This window comes from Salvelinus fontinalis, chromosome 2 (assembly GCF_029448725.1).
Source record: "Salvelinus fontinalis isolate EN_2023a chromosome 2, ASM2944872v1, whole genome shotgun sequence".
Taxonomy (NCBI): domain Eukaryota; kingdom Metazoa; phylum Chordata; class Actinopteri; order Salmoniformes; family Salmonidae; genus Salvelinus; species Salvelinus fontinalis.
The window spans coordinates 78,338,393-78,357,659 of NC_074666.1; the positions used below are offsets into that span (position 1 = coordinate 78,338,393).

Below are 19,267 nucleotides of genomic sequence, written 5' to 3' on the forward strand. Positions count from 1 at the left end.
ACACAAATATATTCCATCTTGAATCTTCAGCACGTAACAATCAAATAAAACATGAACCAAACAGGCCTAGGTGACATTCTGTGCCAACTAACCACTATTATCTTTATGACACAAGAGAGTTAAAGCAGACTGAAGCACAGCTACAGATTGAGGCTTCATTAAAACATTGTTGAACAACAATACCATGTTACATTGTTCATTGAAGAGTGATGACTGCTGTGTAGCTTGTTGTGACTGTCAGGTCTTTGTCTCTAGTGTGTCAGAGGAGTTGACTGGCACTAAGACCCTGGGGGTGGTGAAATGGTCCAGGATCAGATTATTTTTAACCCCCTTGTTGGATAAGGTTAGGTAGTCTGATCCTAGATTTGTAGTTTAATATATGGTATAATACAGCGCCGCCTTGGATAGAGTGGACTTGGAGTGCTGAGGAAAGCCAGTAGGCTTCAGACTGGCTCCAACTTAAAGCTTCGCTCAGGATTATTTCAGACCAGACTAGAGAGCTTCACTCAGAAGGTCATACACATATTCATAGCCGTATGCTTCTGGCCACTGACATCCACAGGGATGTGTGTAGTATTTGTGATGCTTGTGTGTGCTAGTGTTGTGTGTAGTGTGGGTGTGTGTGTGTGTGTAAAGTGTGAGTGTAAAGTATGTGTAGAAAGTGTGTGTGTGTGGGTCAACCACTGGAGCAGGCTATCATTAAGAATGCATGTGGCCGCTAAGGGGATCTAATGGCTCGGCTGGAACACTGCTCTCTGGGCCTATGCATATTTCATTAGGTCATAGCACAGAGACAGAGGAAACAAGAGAGAGACAGCAAGAGAGGGGGGGGGGGGGGGGGGGAGAACTTCCCTTTGTTTTTCTGCTGTGTCTGCACAACACCGCCAGTCATGAAAATGGAATGGAGAGAGAGATAGACAGAGAGAGAAAAAGAGAGACGGAATGAAGAGCCAGATTGGATAGCAGGAGTTGACAGTGGATGGAGGAAGAGGGAGAGAGAGAGTGCTAAGTGAATAAAGGAAGACATTAGCATCAGTGTTGCGAGACAGAATGGGTTAAGGACATAGGGAGAGAGCATGGAGAGAGAAAAGGATGTAGAATGAACGGAGTGCAGATAACAGAGAGAATGAGAAGAGCGGCAGCGGATAGAGAGAATGAATAATAGAGTGAGAAGGGAGAGGACAAGGCCACAAGGAGGTGAGAGGGCAGAGACTGCTACCAGACCAGAGACACTGCAGGAAAGAGCTGCTGACACTGAAGAACAAAGGAGCAGATGTGCAGGCTTTGATTTCAGACCAGCATCAACACACCTTCCCCCTTAGCAATGTCTCAATGACCAGTTAATTAGTTGAAACCGGGCCACGTTTAGTAAGGCACACCGTTGTAGAACATTCAAATAAAAATAGAACATAGTGTAAACCAAACATGTACCTCTGAGCAAGGATTCACCCAGCTGGTCAGGGTGGTCTTGAATGGTACTTAAGACATACTTAGATGCAGCCGTGGTGTAGTTGTACTGTACCTGTGAGGCAAGCCGCCGTAAAGCCTCCTCCTGGCGTCTCCTCATCTCGGGCGTGCCAGGGCAGCTGCCCCCCAGGGTGCCATGGGAGTGCTGGGGCTGGGTGAGGGGCAGGGTCTCCCCATCTGAGAGAGAGAAGGGAGCAGAAAGAGGGAGAAGTACGTTTATAGATCATGTTGAGTGCATCTACTGTGTGCATTATTTACACAGACACAAGGATGCTTTTTACACGCATCTTAAGACACACACACCCAGTACCAGTGGTATAAAATACTTCAGTATCATTTAAAAGTATTTTTGGGGGTATCTGTACTTTACTATTTATATTTTGGAAAAACTTTCACTTACAATACATTCCCCCCCCCCAAAAAGAATGTACTTTTTACTCCATACATTTTCCCTGACATCCAAAAGTACTCGTTACATGCCGAGTGCTTCGCAAGACAGGAAAATTGTCAAATTCACGCGCTTATCAAGAGAACACATGGTCATCCCTATTGTCTCTGATCTGGCAGACTCACTAAACACAAATGCATAGTTTGTAAATTATTTCTCAGTGACGGAGTGATGGAGTTTTAAAAACAAGAAAATGGTGCCATATGCTTTGCCTAATATTATGAACTTGAAATTATTTATACTTTTAATTTTGGTACTTAAGTATATTTTACCAATTTCATTTACTTTTGATACTTAAGTATATTTAGAAACAAATACTTTTACTCAAGTAGTATTTTACTGGGTGACTTTCACTTGAGTAACTTTCTATTAAGGTATCTGTACTTTTACTCAAGTATGACAATTGGGTACTTTTTCCACCACTGGCCAGTACAACAGGCCCTTCTAGCAGCAGCCAGCATGGATCATTGCTACACACACACACATACACACACACACACACACACACACACACACACACACACACACACACACACACACACAGGACAGTATAAGCGTACGTTTGGGCGATGCGTGGGGGCTGTCCGAGGCGATCTGCCTCATGCGGTTGCCGTGGCAGCTGAGTGCCACCAGGCGGGAGATGATGGCAGTCTTGCCGAAGCCCACGTTTCCCACGATAACCACACCTCGATTGGCTGCCGAGTCGTCGCCGTGAAAACGGGCGTCCACTTCCTGGAAGAGCCACTCCCTCCCGGTGAAGAGCGAATCAGCTGTCAGGCTGGGCACCTCGAACAGAAGGGGCTTGAGGGCGATATCCGGGGGGCGGTAGGGGGCAAAGCGTACTGGAGAGAGAGAGGAAGGGGACAGATTATAGGTGAGGGAAAAGACACAGGACTTGATGTGTAGAGTCCACTGCATTGTCATTGTCATTTCCTCAGTGCAACGTCAGCTTGTCACCCATAGAGGGGGATGTTCATCAAAATAACACACAATGGGTGAACGCCATCATTGGGCTTCATACTAAGAACTACATAATGAAACAGAATTTCTAAGTGTCTGGGTAGATACTGCCTGTATATAATAAGTACATATTGTTAGCAGAGCGGGGGACAGGGGATTAGATAACATATTGTAGTAGAGGGATACTGTACTCCTGTGAATGCACCACTAGTTTAATAAGCACATCATTATAATGTGGCATTAACTGATGTAGAACAGTACAATGCCTTATAATGGGAGAAGAGAAAGAGAGGAGCATCACTTACGTGAGTTAGATTGCCAGGCATGGCTGTAAGCAGAAGCTGAGGCAGAGGACAGAGGAGAGAGACAACGCAAGAGAGGAGAGAGAGACAAAGCATGAGAAAGAGAGGGAGAGAGAGAGATGGAAGGGCAGGGGAAGGGGAGGAGAAAGGGGAAGATGGATGAGAGGGTTGGTGCAGCTAGCTAGCAGAGGAGAGGGGATGGTGAGAGGGAGGGAGCAGGGTGGTGGGGAGCCACACCCAATGTTTTATCCCTGATCCAAGGATGAAGCCTCAGGCACATACAAATATCGTTTGAGCATATTTCTTGTTCTTGGAGCCCATGTTTTCTGTATATGCCTCAGAGCTGAGGTTGTGAGAGTGTGTGCGTCCAGTAGTTCTGTACTGAGGGGTAAGAAAGGCAAAGGTGAGGCGATATCTCTGTATGAGTTTTCATTCCCGGTGTGGTCTGATCTTAGGGAGAAAGTGCTGTGGTAAGCATGATAGTGTGGCAGGTAGGGGGCTAAAAATACAGTCAGCGAGAGCGTAGGGAATAGAGAGGGAGGAATAGAGGGAGAGGTATAGAGAATTGGAGAAAGATAGGGTTTGTGCATTTGTGTGTATACATCTGAATATCTGTATGTGTGTGTGTGTGCATGTGCAAGTCTGTTTGTGTGTGTGTTTGTGGGTGTGAGTGTGATTTAAGCCTTATAAAGCCTTGGCCATGAGTGATGGGACCTCAGACAGGACCCCTGCAGTGACAGATGAGCCAGGGAGTGGTGAGGAGGAAAGTCAATAACATTGATCTGGGAGGGGAGACGGATTAAGGTGTACCAGGATGTGTGTGTGCGCGTGTGTGGTGTACCAGGCCCAAAGGGAGGGTTGCATCACCCAATACCAGGCAGGGATAGGGGTTTAGAGGAACAGAGTGCACCAAGTATGTCTACACAGATATACACTCACTCACAAATCATACTTACTAACATACTGACTTATGTATACTCAAAGACTCACACAATCTCTCTCTCAAACACACATACACACCTAGACAGATTTTGGGCATGGTCAAGGTAGAGTGGGAGTAAATAGGAAGATGAAGCAGATTTAGCACACACCACAAAATTACCCCTCACAAACCCAGTCCCTAAATCACCCCACCTCCACTCCCTGACCCATACACCAAAATGCCCCCAACCCCATTTCCTCATCCATCTACACCCCCATCAGTATCCCACACACTCAGACCCTCACCAGCCCACTCAGATCCTAAACCTGCCCACTCAGATCCTAAACCTGCCCACTCAGATCCTAAACCTGCCCACTCAGATCCTAAACCTGCCCACTTATCCACCACACCCCCACCCAGAGTGATATGAGGCCTACCTCTGAGGTCGTGTCCGGAGCGCCCGGACCCAGAGTTCTGACGGGGCATCCTGAGGGAGGTCCTCAGGGGAGTGTGTCTCTGCTCATCCAGGTAGGCCAGGTCCTCCAGGTGGGCCGAACTCGTGGCTAATGTGTGTGTGTGTGTGTGTGTGTGTGTGTGTGTGTGTGTGTGTGTGTGTGTGTGTGTGTGTGTGTGTGTGTGTGTGTGTGTGTGTGTGTAACAGATGAGAGAGAAGAAAACAGAGTTAGTCAAACTAAGCCAGGAATCACTGAACCGCCTAAACCTGAATGCTAAATTGCTAATGCTAACGACAGACACCCTTGGAAATAGACAAACATATCAGTTCCATACCTCCCCATTGAGATCCACTACGAACCAGACCCATTTGAAATCCATCTCCAAGCAAACAGAAGTGGTTTAAACTGGTCAGTGTCCAAGACTAATGTGATCTAATGTGTGTAGCTATAGCGTGGTAGAGTGTATGTGTGTGTGAGCCTGTGTGAAAGTGTGTGACCTCATACACACCAAACACATTTCCTTCCTCGGACGACCCCTTTTCCAGATAGTTTGTTTAGTTGTTCCCCTCTCTGTTAACAATATTCCCAAGTCTGGAGCTCTTCCAGTTGTGCCAAAAACCACTGTCTCTCAATAGGGAGAAAAAAAAAAGAGTAGGAAGATAAAGATAAAAACTCTTTACTGCATTAAGATAAGAGCTTTATGGAGAATGACAGAGATAACCTCGTGCTACAGGAAGGGACTGACAACGCACCTCCTTCCTTCCTGTCAGGAAAAGAGTCTAATCCTGTTTTTTTTATGGGATTCAATAAAACCCTGCATACCACAAAGTTGTGAACCACTGGGCTAGCTGGCGCTAACAACAATTAAATGGAAGAAAATAAGTTCTATCCACCACTTACCGAAACTGCAACCCGTGATCTGTTTTACCTATGGCAGGGATCCCTCCCAGACTACTACCTTTCCAATGCAATACAGCTAAAACTGTAGCAGGCATGTGGCGAGTGGGATCTCAGATTTACGGTGGTTTGCGGGGACCTTGGTGTGGGAGAGCAGCTGTATTAGACTTAGATTTTAGATGAGTTTATTAGTCACACGCACAGGGTCGCAGATGTAATTGCAGGGTAAAGTGAAATTCTTAAGCTCAGAGCTCCAACAGTGCAGGTTAAAAAATACAAGTGAATGAAACAATAATAAAAATAATAATATATGCTCCTCTGCAGTCGAGGTAACTCTGGGTCTTCCTTTCCTGTGGCGGTCCTCATGAGAGCCAGTTTCATCATTGCGCTTGATGGTTTTTATGACTGCACTTGAAGAAATGTTCAAATTTTCCAGATTGACTGACCTTCATGTCTTAAAAGTATTGATGGACTGTCGTTTAGCTTTGCTTATTTGAGCTGTTCTTGTCATAATATGGACTTGGTCTTTTACCAAATAGGGATATCTTCTGTATACCACCCCTACCTTGTCACAACACAACTGATTGGCTCAAATGCATTAAAAAGGAAAGAAATTCCACAAATTAACTTAAGGCACACCTGTTAATTGAAATGCATTCCAGGTGACTGGTTGAGAGAATGCCAAGAGTGTGCAAAGCTGTCATCAAGGCAAAGGGTGGCTATTTGAAGAATCTCAAATATAAAATATTTAGATTTGTTTAACACTTTTTTGGTTACTACATGATTCCATACGTGTTATGTCATAGTTTTGATGTCTTCACTATTATTCTACAATGTAGAAAATAGTAAAAATAAAGAAAAACCCTTGAATGAGTAGGTGTTTCCAATCTTTTGACTGGTACTGTACATATTTAAAACATGATCAATGATAAATGTCCATGGGGGTAGCCACTGCCATTGCTCATAGGGCTTGACGTGGAGCTATGGGGACATTTTCACACTACCACATTGCTTAGGTGGAGTTGGGTTTGTGTTTTATGTATTTTTAATAGTCATTGCTATGTGAGAGATGTGCTGGGAGAGAGAGAGAGAGAAGGAAAGTGGGAGGAAGGCGTGCGTTTCTGCAGAACATAATGTCAAGGCTCATAAGGTAGCCTCTCTGTCAGTTGGAGTAATCTAGTGCATTTGAACCAGGAGATCAGAGCCATTTTGAAAGTGAGCTTGACTACATAGGATGAAAGAGAGCAGACAGAGACGAGAGAGGCAGGAGGTAGAGATGGAGGAGGAGGTGGTTGGAAGAGGAAATGTAAGAGGAGGGCAAGAGAGAGGAGAGGTGAGGAGAGAAATAGACAAGCTAGAGGGAAAGGGGTGGGAACGAGGTAGAGGTAAAGAAAGAAAGGATATATGGAGTGAGAGCAGAGAGCTTCTCGTTCAGAGCCCAGTGTGGGTGGCTGCCCCTGCTCTGCTCCTGAGGCGTGTAGAAGGACAGCAGACCAGAACATCCCTACCTAGTGCTCCCCTGCTCCCTCTGAGCAATGACCCTCACTGAATCACTCCTCTCCTGTCAGTGGCGTGTGTGTGATGATCAAAGCTTTCTATACAGTCATTCAATCCACCATTTCACAATGTCCCCAGTTTACAAGATGCCACAGGCTAGGGCTGTATGTATAAGCTGACATACTGTCATATTTGACATGACTGTTGTCCCATTATCACTTCCAGGCTTGCAACTGGACTGAGTTATGTTGGGCAGAACATAATCACAACAATCATCTATCCCTAGATTAATTTTGGTGACGCCCAACAGAACATGGCCTCTAATTGGATGAGGAACTGTGGCGGCCTATTCCCCAGCTACCACCACAAGGTCCCGAAGGCCAAAGGATTGTAGCTCATATTATTTCCTATACTCCCACACTAAACAGAGAGAATGCTCTCCCTTGCCCTCCATTTGGCAAATCTGACCATAATTCTATCCTCCTGTTTTCCGCTTACAAGCAAATATTAAAGCAGGAAGCACCAGTGACTTGATCAATAAAAAAAGTGGTCAGATGAAGCAGATGCTAAGCTCCAGGACTGTTTTGCTAGCACAGACTGGAATATGTTCTGCGATTCCTCCGATGGCAAAGAGGAGTACACCACATCAGTCATTGGCTTCATCAATAAGTGCATCGATGACGCCCCCCCCAGAGTGACCGTATGTACATGCCCCAACCAGAAGCCATGGATTACAGGCAACATCCGCACTGAGCTAAAGGGTAGAGATGCCACTTTCAAGGAGCGGGACTCTAACATGAAAGCTTGTAAGAAATCCCGCTATGCCCTCCGACGAACCATCAAACAGGCAAAGCATCAATACAGGACTAAGATCAAACTACACCGGCTCTGACGCTCGTTGGATGTGGCAGGGCTTGCAAACCATTACAGACTACAAAAGGAAAGCACAGTCAAGAGCTGCCCAGTGACACGAGCCTACCAGACGAGCTAAACTACTTCTATGCTCGCTTCGAGGCAAATAACACTGAAACATGCATGAGAGCACCAGCTGTTCCGGAAGATTGGTCTACGATCACCCTTCTTTATCTCGCTCCGCTCCCTCGTTACCAGGGTGCCTTCCTCCTATCTTTCTTTCTCTCTCTCTCTGTGTGTGATTCTCTCTCTCCATCTCCCCTCCGTCTCTCCCCCCAGTCACCAGAGGGACTATGCCCATGGCTTTGATGTTTCAGTGCTGCCTGGGCCAAGCCTCTCCATGCCCGGTTTATCCTCCCTCCTTTTCCCTATCCATCTTTCTTACGCAGACTCCCCTCTCTCTCTACTAAACTAATGTTGCTCATTCCTTCCATCTTACTGATGACTGGAATCTATGCCACACATTCTCCGCTTCTCTCCTATATCCGTTTGTCTTTTTTCCTTTTCCTCTTTCTCCTTTGATCCGTGTCCCCCCTACTGTATATCCATCTGCTGGTAGCCCTTTCTCTCTTTATTCCTCTATCAGTTTGTCTCCCTCTCTTTACATCTCTATTCCTTTCCCTTTCTCTCTCCTATATCAGTCTCCTCCCCCATTCTCCCACCATGCCCAGCTTTCTTCCCTGACTTTTCAATAAGCTTTGTTTGCACTCCTCTGTGGCTTCTTAGAGGGCATGTGTCCGAAGTCAAAAGAAAAAGACCAAACAACGTAAACCCCTGTATGATCGATCCCTTAAACACTGCTAGCCCAGCTCCATTCATCCCACTGGATAGGCCAAGTCAGAGGTGAGGAGCTACAGGCTTTTTTAGAACCAGCTTGCTATGCTGCTTTTATATGCCCTGACATAAAGAGGACATTGAAAACACATGTTTGAACACTTTTAGGGGGATCTGTGGGGCTTTCCTCACCCTGAAGGAATGTTTTACCCTGGCATCCGTGGTATTCATCCCCCCCATCCTCAGGTACTGTGAGGACATTAACGTTTCCTATTCCCTTAAAGTTAATGTTGGAGGGGCACAGGGGGTTAAATAAGAGCACCTAAATAAGGTGGGAACACTCAGTCAGTCTCAGACGCTGAGAAGGGGGTCAATTCCAACTTGGTAACTAGATATCACACATTTATGAAAGTAATATAGCCAAACCCTGTAAGGATTTTCAATTAATTTTCAGGTCATTGTCTGAATGGAAATTGATATAGAACAGACCAAAACTTCCAAAGGGTAATGAATCTCCTACCTTTAGCGGCACATTCACTTGTGTGCTACTTTGGCGTAAAAGCGTGCAATGAAATGTGGTAAACAAATAGACAAGAGGTGTGGCTGGCACAGTGACTCACCTGCCACAGAGTTGGGCCGGGGCATGAGGTAGAGGGGGATGGAGTGGGCAGAATGGGAGGAGTGGGCCGTCTCCAGGCTCCTCTCTGGGATCTTGTTCAGGCTGTAGGTGGAGGCAGCCATGTTCTCATCCACGCGGTACAGGAACGAGTCTGTGCCCGAACACTTCTGGGTCTGCCACAGCTTCAGGCTACCCCGCGAGCCGTCCCCGTGCTTCCCCCCACCCCGGTCAGCATTCTCAGAGTAGCTGGTCAGTGTGGCTGTCAGATAAAAGGTAGTTTAGACAAATATATGCAGTGTTACAGTTCTTTAGAGACTCTGCTTAGTTTAAAACTGATTAAGGCCCATGGAGCAAGGCGAGTTTACTCTTCATTCAATTACACACCTCAAAGTAAATGTTATAACAATAAGAACATCTCCCAACAATAGAGCCCATAAGGATATAAAGCAAACATATTTAAATGCAGCTAATCCCATCACCTGGCTTTTCCAAAATGTAAAGAATTAAAACATGAGTATATCAAATTGTTACAGAAAACATGGCTTTCAGTGTTAACGTTTGGCATGCCAGGAAATACATGGGAAACATTACATAACTTCCACAAAATAAGTGAGCGTCTGTCCCTCACCGATGATGCCGCTGTCCCTGCTCTCCAGAGTGGAGGTGGGGCTGGTGATGGAACCATAGGCGCAGTCTCCGGAAGCGTGGTTCCCGGGGGCCCCTCCTGGGGGCAGCGTGGAGCAGGGGCTGCTTGCAGGGGGGGAGGCTGTACTGCTGGCCAGGCTGGAGCAGGGGCTGATCCGCTGGTTCACTGACATCATGCCCTAGTAGGGAGGGAGGAATGGTCAGGTCTATACTGAAGTACAGTGATACACTGGACTGCATCAACCCATGAGAAATGATCTGGTAAATTAACCATGATTAAATTATGATAAGGCACAGCCAGTTGACATATCACATTTACAAAGTAGCCTACACACACACGGGCACGCACACCATAGACCGACAAGACGATTGCTGATCCTAGCATTCTTTCTCATTGATACAGTCCTTGCCGGTCATATTATTCCAGTGCATGTGTAACCGTAGAGTCATCTCTTTTTAATATCTTTTGATGACTCATGCAATTATTTTCATGAGTGAACCATTTTTTGCAATATAATGAATTCTAATTCAGTAGAATATCAATACGTTGAGTGAGCCACGCAAGTAGAATAGATTCAGTTATACTTTGATCTATTGAGCAGGGGCAGGGAGAGAGAGAGGCAGGCCTACCTCCGGGCATGCTGGATTCTTATTCCAGACAATCTGTTCATCAATTATCCATGGCCCTGGCTCTAAACGAAAAACGAATTGATTTGGACAGTCATTTGAAAATAAATCGGGAGATTAGTCAGAATAGCATAGAAATACACAGAAGTGGCCGGGAGACCAAGATATGAGCAGAGGTGTGAGTGACTTCTTAGGGAAGGTTTGGCGCAAGACAGAGGGCATCCAAGTGTGGAATGCTCCTTGATCATGATAATAACTCTGTTGTGATTCGGATGTGTTTAAGGGAGGCGCCGTAGACATGAATATAGAACGGGAGGTTCCCGCCTACCTAGCCTACCCAGACTGCATCTGCTTGCGCGGGAGTGGCAGGCATCTAAACTGGGACTTGAGAAAACCAGGGCTGGGTTTTTGTTACCACTGCAGTTTGGCACGAAAGACCGAACCAAAGGCATACTGCTGAGCTGTGTAGAACAAGGGGTGCATCTCAATAGTCTAAACAAGCTCTCCTCTCCTTGTCTCCTTCCACTCACCTCAATAGATCAGAAAGACCGACAAAGGCAAAATGGGCCAGAGTCAGATCATTGCTGATGAAGGACACCAGAGGTGGAAGGCACTAGTTAAGATGCACCCAATGTGTGAAGTTTGGAAAAGTGGGTCAGGATTTAAGGGGGAGTCGATCCAGCACCATTGGATAGGCCTCTGTGGAGGCACACTGCTTAGACAAGAGAATGTGGCATGCGGCGGGCAGTTTTCACGACCGAGGTAGCGGGTTACCTTCCACTGCCCTGTGTCACAGTCTGTTGGTTCTGCTCTGCAGGAGTAAAGGAGAGCCTAGCGTCCCTCACTCCGAGCTAGGTTATCCATAACTCACAGGATTGATCTTTACAAACAGGCCAGATCTTCACAAACATCTTCTGAGCCAGCGCATACTGGTGTCAGGGGCCATTGAGTTTGCCATAAACAAATGATGTAATCTACAAAATGGTCCACTTGGTTCCGATGCTTAAGAGGCCTTGGAAAGTGATCTGCACATCCCACTGATTTGGGGTGTGCTTCTATAGCTGTGGGGCCCTTATAAGCTGGACCACATTGTGTGCTGGCCACCTACAATAGTGACTATTGGAGTACCACTCATCTAGGGGAAAGCCTGTACTTTGTATCCTGATGCCATGATGGGTCTTTAAAGACGCCAAAGTATTTACAAACTAATAATAATATACTGTAACAGTGCATGACAGAAGGGTGTGTAACCTACCTGTCTGTGGTCGTGTTCGTCCATGCTCTTACTGTACTGTAGTGTGTGTGTGTGTGTGTGTGTAGTGTGTGTAGTGTGCGTGTGTGTAACCTACCTGGCTGTCGTGGTCGTCCATGTCGTACTGTGAGCCCGGCTGTCCCTCGTTCATCTTGTCTCCCAGTAGGAAGCCCAGGCGCGTCATCAGGGTGTTGGCTGCCTCGTCCACAGAGGGAGGGGGGCCCAGCTCCTGGCTCTCCTCACCTGGAGGGATGGAGATGGGGAGGGAGAGCGAGAAAAGATTCAGAACAACACCACAGTACAGCAATACAGATACCAGGAGAAATATGTATTGATCTGCAGCAGATTAAGCCTGAGGGGATCAATTCTCAATCCAGAACCATAATGAGGCAACCCCTTAATCTAGTCAAAGAGCCGTTGGCTTGCTCTCAGTTTAGTTGAATTGAAAGAATCATGTGCACTGCTCTATCACCAAATCTCTCACCACAACACACACATAACTTAGAGAATAATCTACAGAGCTCGTAACAATTCCCCCAGACACAACAACACTACAGTTCCTACAACAAATACCCTTGGAGGAAGTTACTGTCCCTTACACACCCTGGCTATCAATCTGTCCTTCACAAACAATTTAAGCTATCCCACATTCCCCTGCAGCAGGACGTCGGGTAGACTGTACATCGATCCTACAGTATGTGAGAAGCCAAGGGATGGAGCGAGGGAAGCACAGCGTTGGGGAGAGCAAACTGGCTCTGGGACACTGAGGAAGACCGGAATAAACAGGGGAGGGCTTGGAAGTATTAAGAACCCATGTATCTTATTCAGACCAGGACCCCTCCACAAAAATAAGTCTGGGAGAGGAGACTGATGAAAAATGACTTCATTTCGCCTCACTGTAAAGGGGTCATGAGCTTTCCAGGCACAATTTCTGCCACATATTAGTAGCTTGTGTTCAAGTAGGAGCTGTCCCTGCTTAAATATCCCCCTCTTTCATGAGGACGTCTCTTAATGCTAAGGACAATCTGGCTAATCTTCTTGATTAAACAGCATGTTCATATTACATCAGGCAATCAAGTTAATCAAGCTACTGGAATGCTCCGAGCATGTGCTTAATCCTCTGTGATGTTATTTAACTAGCTGACAGCTGTATTAGCATAAAGCAGCGTCAGTGTAGTCTGCACTCCGAGCCAAAAGAAGACCCTAGAACAGCTCTCATCATCACCACGTGTTTAGCACCCAAATGAGGCAGCAGTCAGTCCAACACAAAGACGGCAGATGGGAGAGGACCAACGCCCCGTCTCGTTGAAGGAGTGGAGCGGAGAGAAAGAAGGAAGAGAAAGAGGAGTAGGCTAGGTGACACTTTCTGCTCCTCTGAAAGACATGTTGTTGGTCCTATGGGCAGGTCAAAGGAAGTAACGGAAACCAATAAAAACAGGAGACGGCCATCTGGATGCCTGGTCTGTTTGACCTGTGGCCACCAGCCACCGCCCCTACATCACCACAGACCATACATTTGTATCAATGTAGACAACCCTGTGTCGACTACTCCGTGTCAAGACTGCTCAACAATGGGCACACAAGGCAATTGACCACACCCCTATAGACACAGACAGACAGACAGAGACAGACACTTGTTTTTTCTAAAGGCTCCCCCAAATTTAAAAAATAAAATAAAATACACCAGCAGAGCACATTCTAGAGAGGTGGGAGTGTTATTTACTTAACACATCATAGTACTGTCACTGTTGGAACACACACCTATACTGGCTATAAAATACCTGATTAGTCACCTATGCCTAAGAGAGAGGGAGATGGCACCACAGCTGAGAAAAGAGACTGCATAGAATCATTGATCTTCATTTTAATGTATTCTCTCGACCTAAATATGCCAACTACAAGCACATAAAACAGCTCTTTAGAGATAATCTTTTCTCTCAGAACATGTGAGCCTAAAAATGGCACAGAATTGTTATAATAAACACATACAAATCCTGACACTACTCTATGATCACAGCTATCGTTCACCAGGATGAAACATATGGACCTAAAAAAGAAGCACGTACATTACAGTGCTCTGGTGGGTCTCCTTTCTCTCCCTCACGCCACAGAATCTCACCCTGCTGAAGGAGTACAATAATGCAGATGGTCGTCATGGGAACTATCAGTGCACTACGGAATGTTCTCCTGGTTGCGCGAGGGCGTCTGACTCTTTCTTTCCATCTCTAGCCCTTTCGCACCGGCTCTCAAGATCTCTTTCTTTGTCTTTCTTCCACTGGTGGACTATAATTACTGCTGGATCCACTGACACCATTATGACAGTAAATCTCTACAAGGCACATGGCTGGAAAATGTTGTTCATCAAACATGTCTGTTCAGAGGTTTCTCAAGCAGTATCAGCCGCTAACAATGACATTCTTTATAGCTGAATAGCGTTGGATCCTTACTAGAACAGAAAAGAGCACAAGCATAACAGTTGAGACTTAATGTCCCCCCCTAGAACAGAAGAGACACACACATGAACACACATCTATACTAGAGTGCGCTGTTAACCCCTCCTGGAGAGAGATGTAGACAGTGGCCATTAAATAGGTCAGACTGGCTGCAGGGGGCTGGAGACTGACGGGGGTTAGAGGTGGGGGGGTAATTTCAGCAACATGAATTTTAAAAGGAGAGCAGGGGAGGTGGATGGATTTATGACCAACAGGTTATCCCTGTTTGAATGACCCCCGTTGCATTCATCTGCCAAGGAAAACACAGTTACAGTGGTCCCGAGAACACACTGCAGACTGAAACTAGCTTGTTCTGGGCAGTTTAGGCCAAGCTTGGGTCACTGCAAGAAACCTCAGAAATGGCAATATAGTGCATTGTCAGACAGAACCCATCCTCGTGAGCTTCCCAACGTTGTGCTAACTAGTGACTGGCCATGTCTGTAGTAAAAGGAGTTGGACAGCGGAGGGTCACAACAGCTAAATTAACTATGTTCTGTTGGTCTGCCATGACGCCCACCTTTTCCTCACTAGTTAATCCAAACAATAATAGCGGTAGCGTCTCCTCAGCAGATGTTAAAGTCATTCCACTCTGGGATACAAGACCCATGGGGACCCCTCGTAAACATCCCAAAGTACCTTGGTCTCTGCCTCCATCTCCCAGCAAGCTCTACTCTAACCGAGCGTGATTCCCGTAAGAGACACTGTTAATTATTTGTGTTTACGGCAGAAGAAAAAAAACATCAGTTAGGTTGAGGAAACCTCATGCCTTCTCTCTCAGCAGCTGTAATGCGCAACGGTCTCAGAACAGGAGAGGTGATAGCAATTGGCTAAGTGGTTTTTGAGTGACGGCATATTAACCAATGACTGATTTGATAGCATAGCTGGCAGAGGTGGTCAGGCTTCAACCCCAACATTTGAATGGCAAAGCCCCTGGAAAGTAGACCCCTCCTTCCAAGGCCAGTAGTGACAAAGCCTTTTGAAACAGCATGTGAAAAAAAGCTTACGTTGCACTGAAATTGAACTCCCCACCACACAGCAGTGCATTTAATAACTACAGAACGCTGACTGACGCTACGAACCCTTAATCTAATAATTTTATTATCATTCCTAAGGCACTGACACATTGTTTCCAACTCCTCTGGAGTAGGTTCCTAATGCTTAGCAATCATTACTGTACTTCTACAAATCACAACTATCTTGCAACGCAACTGAAGAAATGTTTTTCTTTTGTATTGAAAATAAAATGCCATCATAGGCAGCAATTTGAGTGGCGGGTCATCTTAACAACAACACATACTGAACTTGTTGGCAGGTCACCCATTTTTTGGATTACAATTTTGGTAGAGTCTGAGTTGGATCTTTTATTTTTAAGACAGACAGAAGCAGACAGAGAGAGACAGACTTACAGGGGAGGTAAGATCACAATACCCGTAAGCGCTACGCTCTGAAAGTACATGTCCGAAAATAAGTCAGCAAGCTGGTTTGAGTTAGTGGAGCTGCACAGAGTGGAGTGGCTTCAGAGGTTCTGGGGGTGGGTGGTGGTGGTGGATGAGAGGCAAGGCTGGGAGATGAATGAGATGGGTCTACCTGTATGGAGATCCAGGAATAAATACCCTCAACATATGCTGGAGACAGTATTAAAAACAGTTGTGGAGATAGTAACTTGAGCAATTAAACAATGAAATGCTGCACTTCCTGTGTTACAGTTAAACTGTGTACTCAATATCTCACAAATGAAATTACATAAAACCTCAGTTCTATACAATATTCTTCCTTCTCTAGAGACACTATCCGAATTTACACCTCTCTCTCTCTCTCTCTCTCTCTCATCGAACACCATTTATGCTGTGATCTCCCTCAATTTGTGTCTCCACATCTCCAACTAAATCTCCCTTAATCGAGACAGATGACACCTCAGCCATGCCTCTGGTCCATCTCCATCTCTCTTCGTGACACACACTCCACACAGAGGCATTCCAATGGATCAAATGTAATGAGCTGACAGAGGCGATAATGGAGGTTAAATATATATCATTATCACAGGGTTTATTACAGACAGATGCCATGCCTCCTCATCATCCACACCCTCCTGTCTCTCACTGATACCTTGCTCTGGTGAGGGGAGGAACGAGGCCTATGAACTACAGTATACAGTGAGAGGTTATTAGTCAAACGTGCTGTCAATCATTGAGTATTACTATGGATCGTCTACTGGAGTCAGGTGGGGAGAGAGAGAAAGAAGAGCATTGAATTGGCTGCGATGGACAATGAGACAGCGATTGTCCGCATTCAATAACTCTCCCCTCCTCTTCTCCATTCTCTACTTCTTCCCTCTATTCTCACCTCCTCCTTCTCCATCCATTTCTTGTCCATCACTTCCTTCAGTGTGGCCTGTCTCAATGCGAGGCAGCTCTGAGGTGTGCCCATGGGACAAACAGCAGATATCCGACAACAATCTCCGGAGTAACGAGGAGGCATGACCGACTCCTGTTGCCATAGTGTCACCTCCACAACCCTGTTCCCGGCGCCGCCGCAAACACCTTTGTCGCGAACACCTCACCCCTGTGCGGACACACGTCTTCCTCATTGATGCGGAGCAATCCATGATAGGTAAGAGTGTTGTACCCCCACAATGAGCGCAAAAGCAGCCCTTGCTAAAATGGGTCTGTATAGTTCCAGTAGTCTGATGTAAAATGAACTGGGCTGCTTTGTCCTGGTTCTTTTTTCCTACATTGGAGCTGGGACGGGACGGTGGCGGGGGGAGGCGAGGCCTGCGCTGGTGGTTTGGTTGTTCTGTAAGGCTTCAGAGAATACCACTGGCTGAGACTTCAACAGAAACCATAAGGAGTCTGAAAGGGTTGGAGTCCAAACACCACAGAGCAAGGGAAGAAAGGAGGGAGAGCGAGAGGGAGGGGGGCCAGCGAGAAACCACCAAACTCATTCAGCGACCTCAGCATTGCTCTCTGCCTTTCTTTATGAAAAAGTGCTGTTAAAGTTGGGAGAAGCGTCGCACACGCGCTCTCTCACTCAGACAGATCAGGTCCTGACAGACCGAAGGGGTCAGGCTTACCAGAACAGTGCATATCCAGGTCAGTATTCTGGGCACAGGGAGAGGTTAACGTAGGGAGGGAAAGCTCCAATTCTGGAATGGGAGGACCCCCCCTCCAAAAGTGGTCCCACAAGCACACACATACATTCACAGAGAAAGACAGACAGACAGAAAAAGGGCAGGAAGCCACAGAGAGGAGGAGAGAGGGAACCACTAACCAGACAGAGACAGAGAAAGAGGGCTGGCTTGTGAAGAGGAGGACCAGAGCACAGATGGTAATGCTTATGGGAAGTGTGTCAACCCAGGCTGTGTCGGGGGGAGGGTAGAGTTACTCTGTTGTTGGGTCACGGGGATGGGGATGGTCAAACGAGGGGCCCAGGGTCATCACCCCTTTGACCTTGCCTCCCTGACAGCCGTCGGCAGCGGACAAGGGGGTGTCAGAGTCAGGGTGGGTCAGAGTCATGTGTCACTGCTTTTAAGAGACGGCCAATCTGTCATCCCTGCATGTCTGGTAGGGTCAGTGAATGGCCTTGTCTTGTTTATGCAACAAGATACCATACCTGCTGTTTGTTAGCTTTACCAAGACATCTACATCCAGCCACAACAGCTGCACTTACAGTAAGCACTGGGTGTCATCTGATTTTGCGTGCATAAGTTAACACACAACACATAAATACGGTAACTATAAAATGTTGTTGCAACAAGCCTAGAGACAACTCTTGAAAACAAGTATAAAATTAGTAGGAACAGACACGGAATTCAAACAAAAATATGTTGTTCCTCTGCCCTGGGGTGGGGAATACAAAGGGAGTAATTAGGAAACATGAAACTCATAAAGTGAAAAGTTTAAGACATATTTTGGTGGCAATTCAAGCATGCATTCCATTAATTGTGCTTTGAAAAACAAAAGAAACCAACTAAAGCATGTCGGTCTCTTTGACATGTGAAAAGAAAGGGGAATGCCCACAAACTGTTAAGAATAGATGCTCCCTGAGTTTTAATGTAGCAGTATTCTGACCACAGCAGGTTTTCGTCCGGCAGAACAGTGGGAATATTTATAGATGGGACAAGTGATTACAAAGTCAGTCCTTCCACAGTTTGTTTCTTGACAAGCAGATGTGAAGACTATGTGAGTTCACCGGGCAGCTTTTGGAGATGCCAGCCAGTGCACCAAATCTTGGCCTACTATGTGGAGCTGGAGAGAGTTGAGAGACTTATAAGAGAATCACACTCTGGGCTGTGGGGAAGCTGTTTCAGGCGAGAGTGTCATTCGGAGCGAGAGCCATGTTTTCATGACAAACACAGCTTCCTAAGAAAATGTTTAAATGGATGAGGGAATAAAATAGACAGGAATATCAGCTAATGGTCAAAGCCCGCTCTCTTTAAGCTTCCAGTGGGCAACAGTTAGGAGACATCATCCTCCTCTCCAGAATGATACTACAAGACAAAAGTATTCCAGCTGTGCTACTGCATCCTTTCTTCTCTCTCTTTTTAAAGTAACTGTCCATCTTTTCCAGATTTCTATGAACTATGACCTATAATAGATAATTACAATGAGTGAAATAGTTTTCCTTCCTAAATGTTTTAACTAAGTTAGTTAAAAAGCAGCTTTTCTGTGTTGTTGGGGTACACCCACACCCTTCCAACAGAACGGTGTGGTCATAAAAAATATTAATGCGAGTAGACCGCCGATTGGCCAGCTAATCCTCCTCTATGAGGAACTAGTGAGCATTTTTGAAACTGTCTGTTTGAGATACAAGTTTGGAGGTGGGGTTTTTCTAATGTTTGAATTTTTTGCTTTGGCCACAAATATGAGTATAGGATGAGTTAACAACATTATTTGGGTATACAGTGCATTTGGAAAATTTTCAGACCCCTTGACTTTTTCTCCCCAAAATTACGTTACAGCCTTATTCTAAAATTGATTCAATAAATGCTTATCTCATCAA

The 19,267-nt window shown here is 45.9% G+C and overlaps 1 protein-coding gene across 6 annotated transcripts in view; it reads right to left on the bottom strand.

Annotated features, from left to right (window-relative positions):
- Positions 1 to 19,267, bottom strand: part of LOC129827577 (protein TANC2-like) — a 143,147-nt gene that overhangs the window by 12,167 nt on the left and 111,713 nt on the right. For 4 of the 6 annotated variants that reach the window (XM_055888548.1, XM_055888556.1, XM_055888582.1 and 1 more), the window contains 7 exons: positions 11,875 to 12,020; positions 9,882 to 10,077; positions 9,255 to 9,512; positions 4,537 to 4,662; positions 3,181 to 3,216; positions 2,476 to 2,757; positions 1,523 to 1,644 (listed from right to left, as the gene is read on the bottom strand). In XM_055888548.1, the coding sequence (XP_055744523.1) occupies positions 1,523 to 1,644; positions 2,476 to 2,757; positions 3,181 to 3,216; positions 4,537 to 4,662; positions 9,255 to 9,512; positions 9,882 to 10,077; positions 11,875 to 12,020 (1,166 nt within the window). The remainder of the gene's footprint in view (positions 1 to 1,522; positions 1,645 to 2,475; positions 2,758 to 3,180; positions 3,217 to 4,536; positions 4,663 to 9,254; positions 9,513 to 9,881; positions 10,078 to 11,874; positions 12,021 to 19,267) is intronic. The other 2 variants (XM_055888565.1, XM_055888574.1) reach the window with 1 other exon arrangement.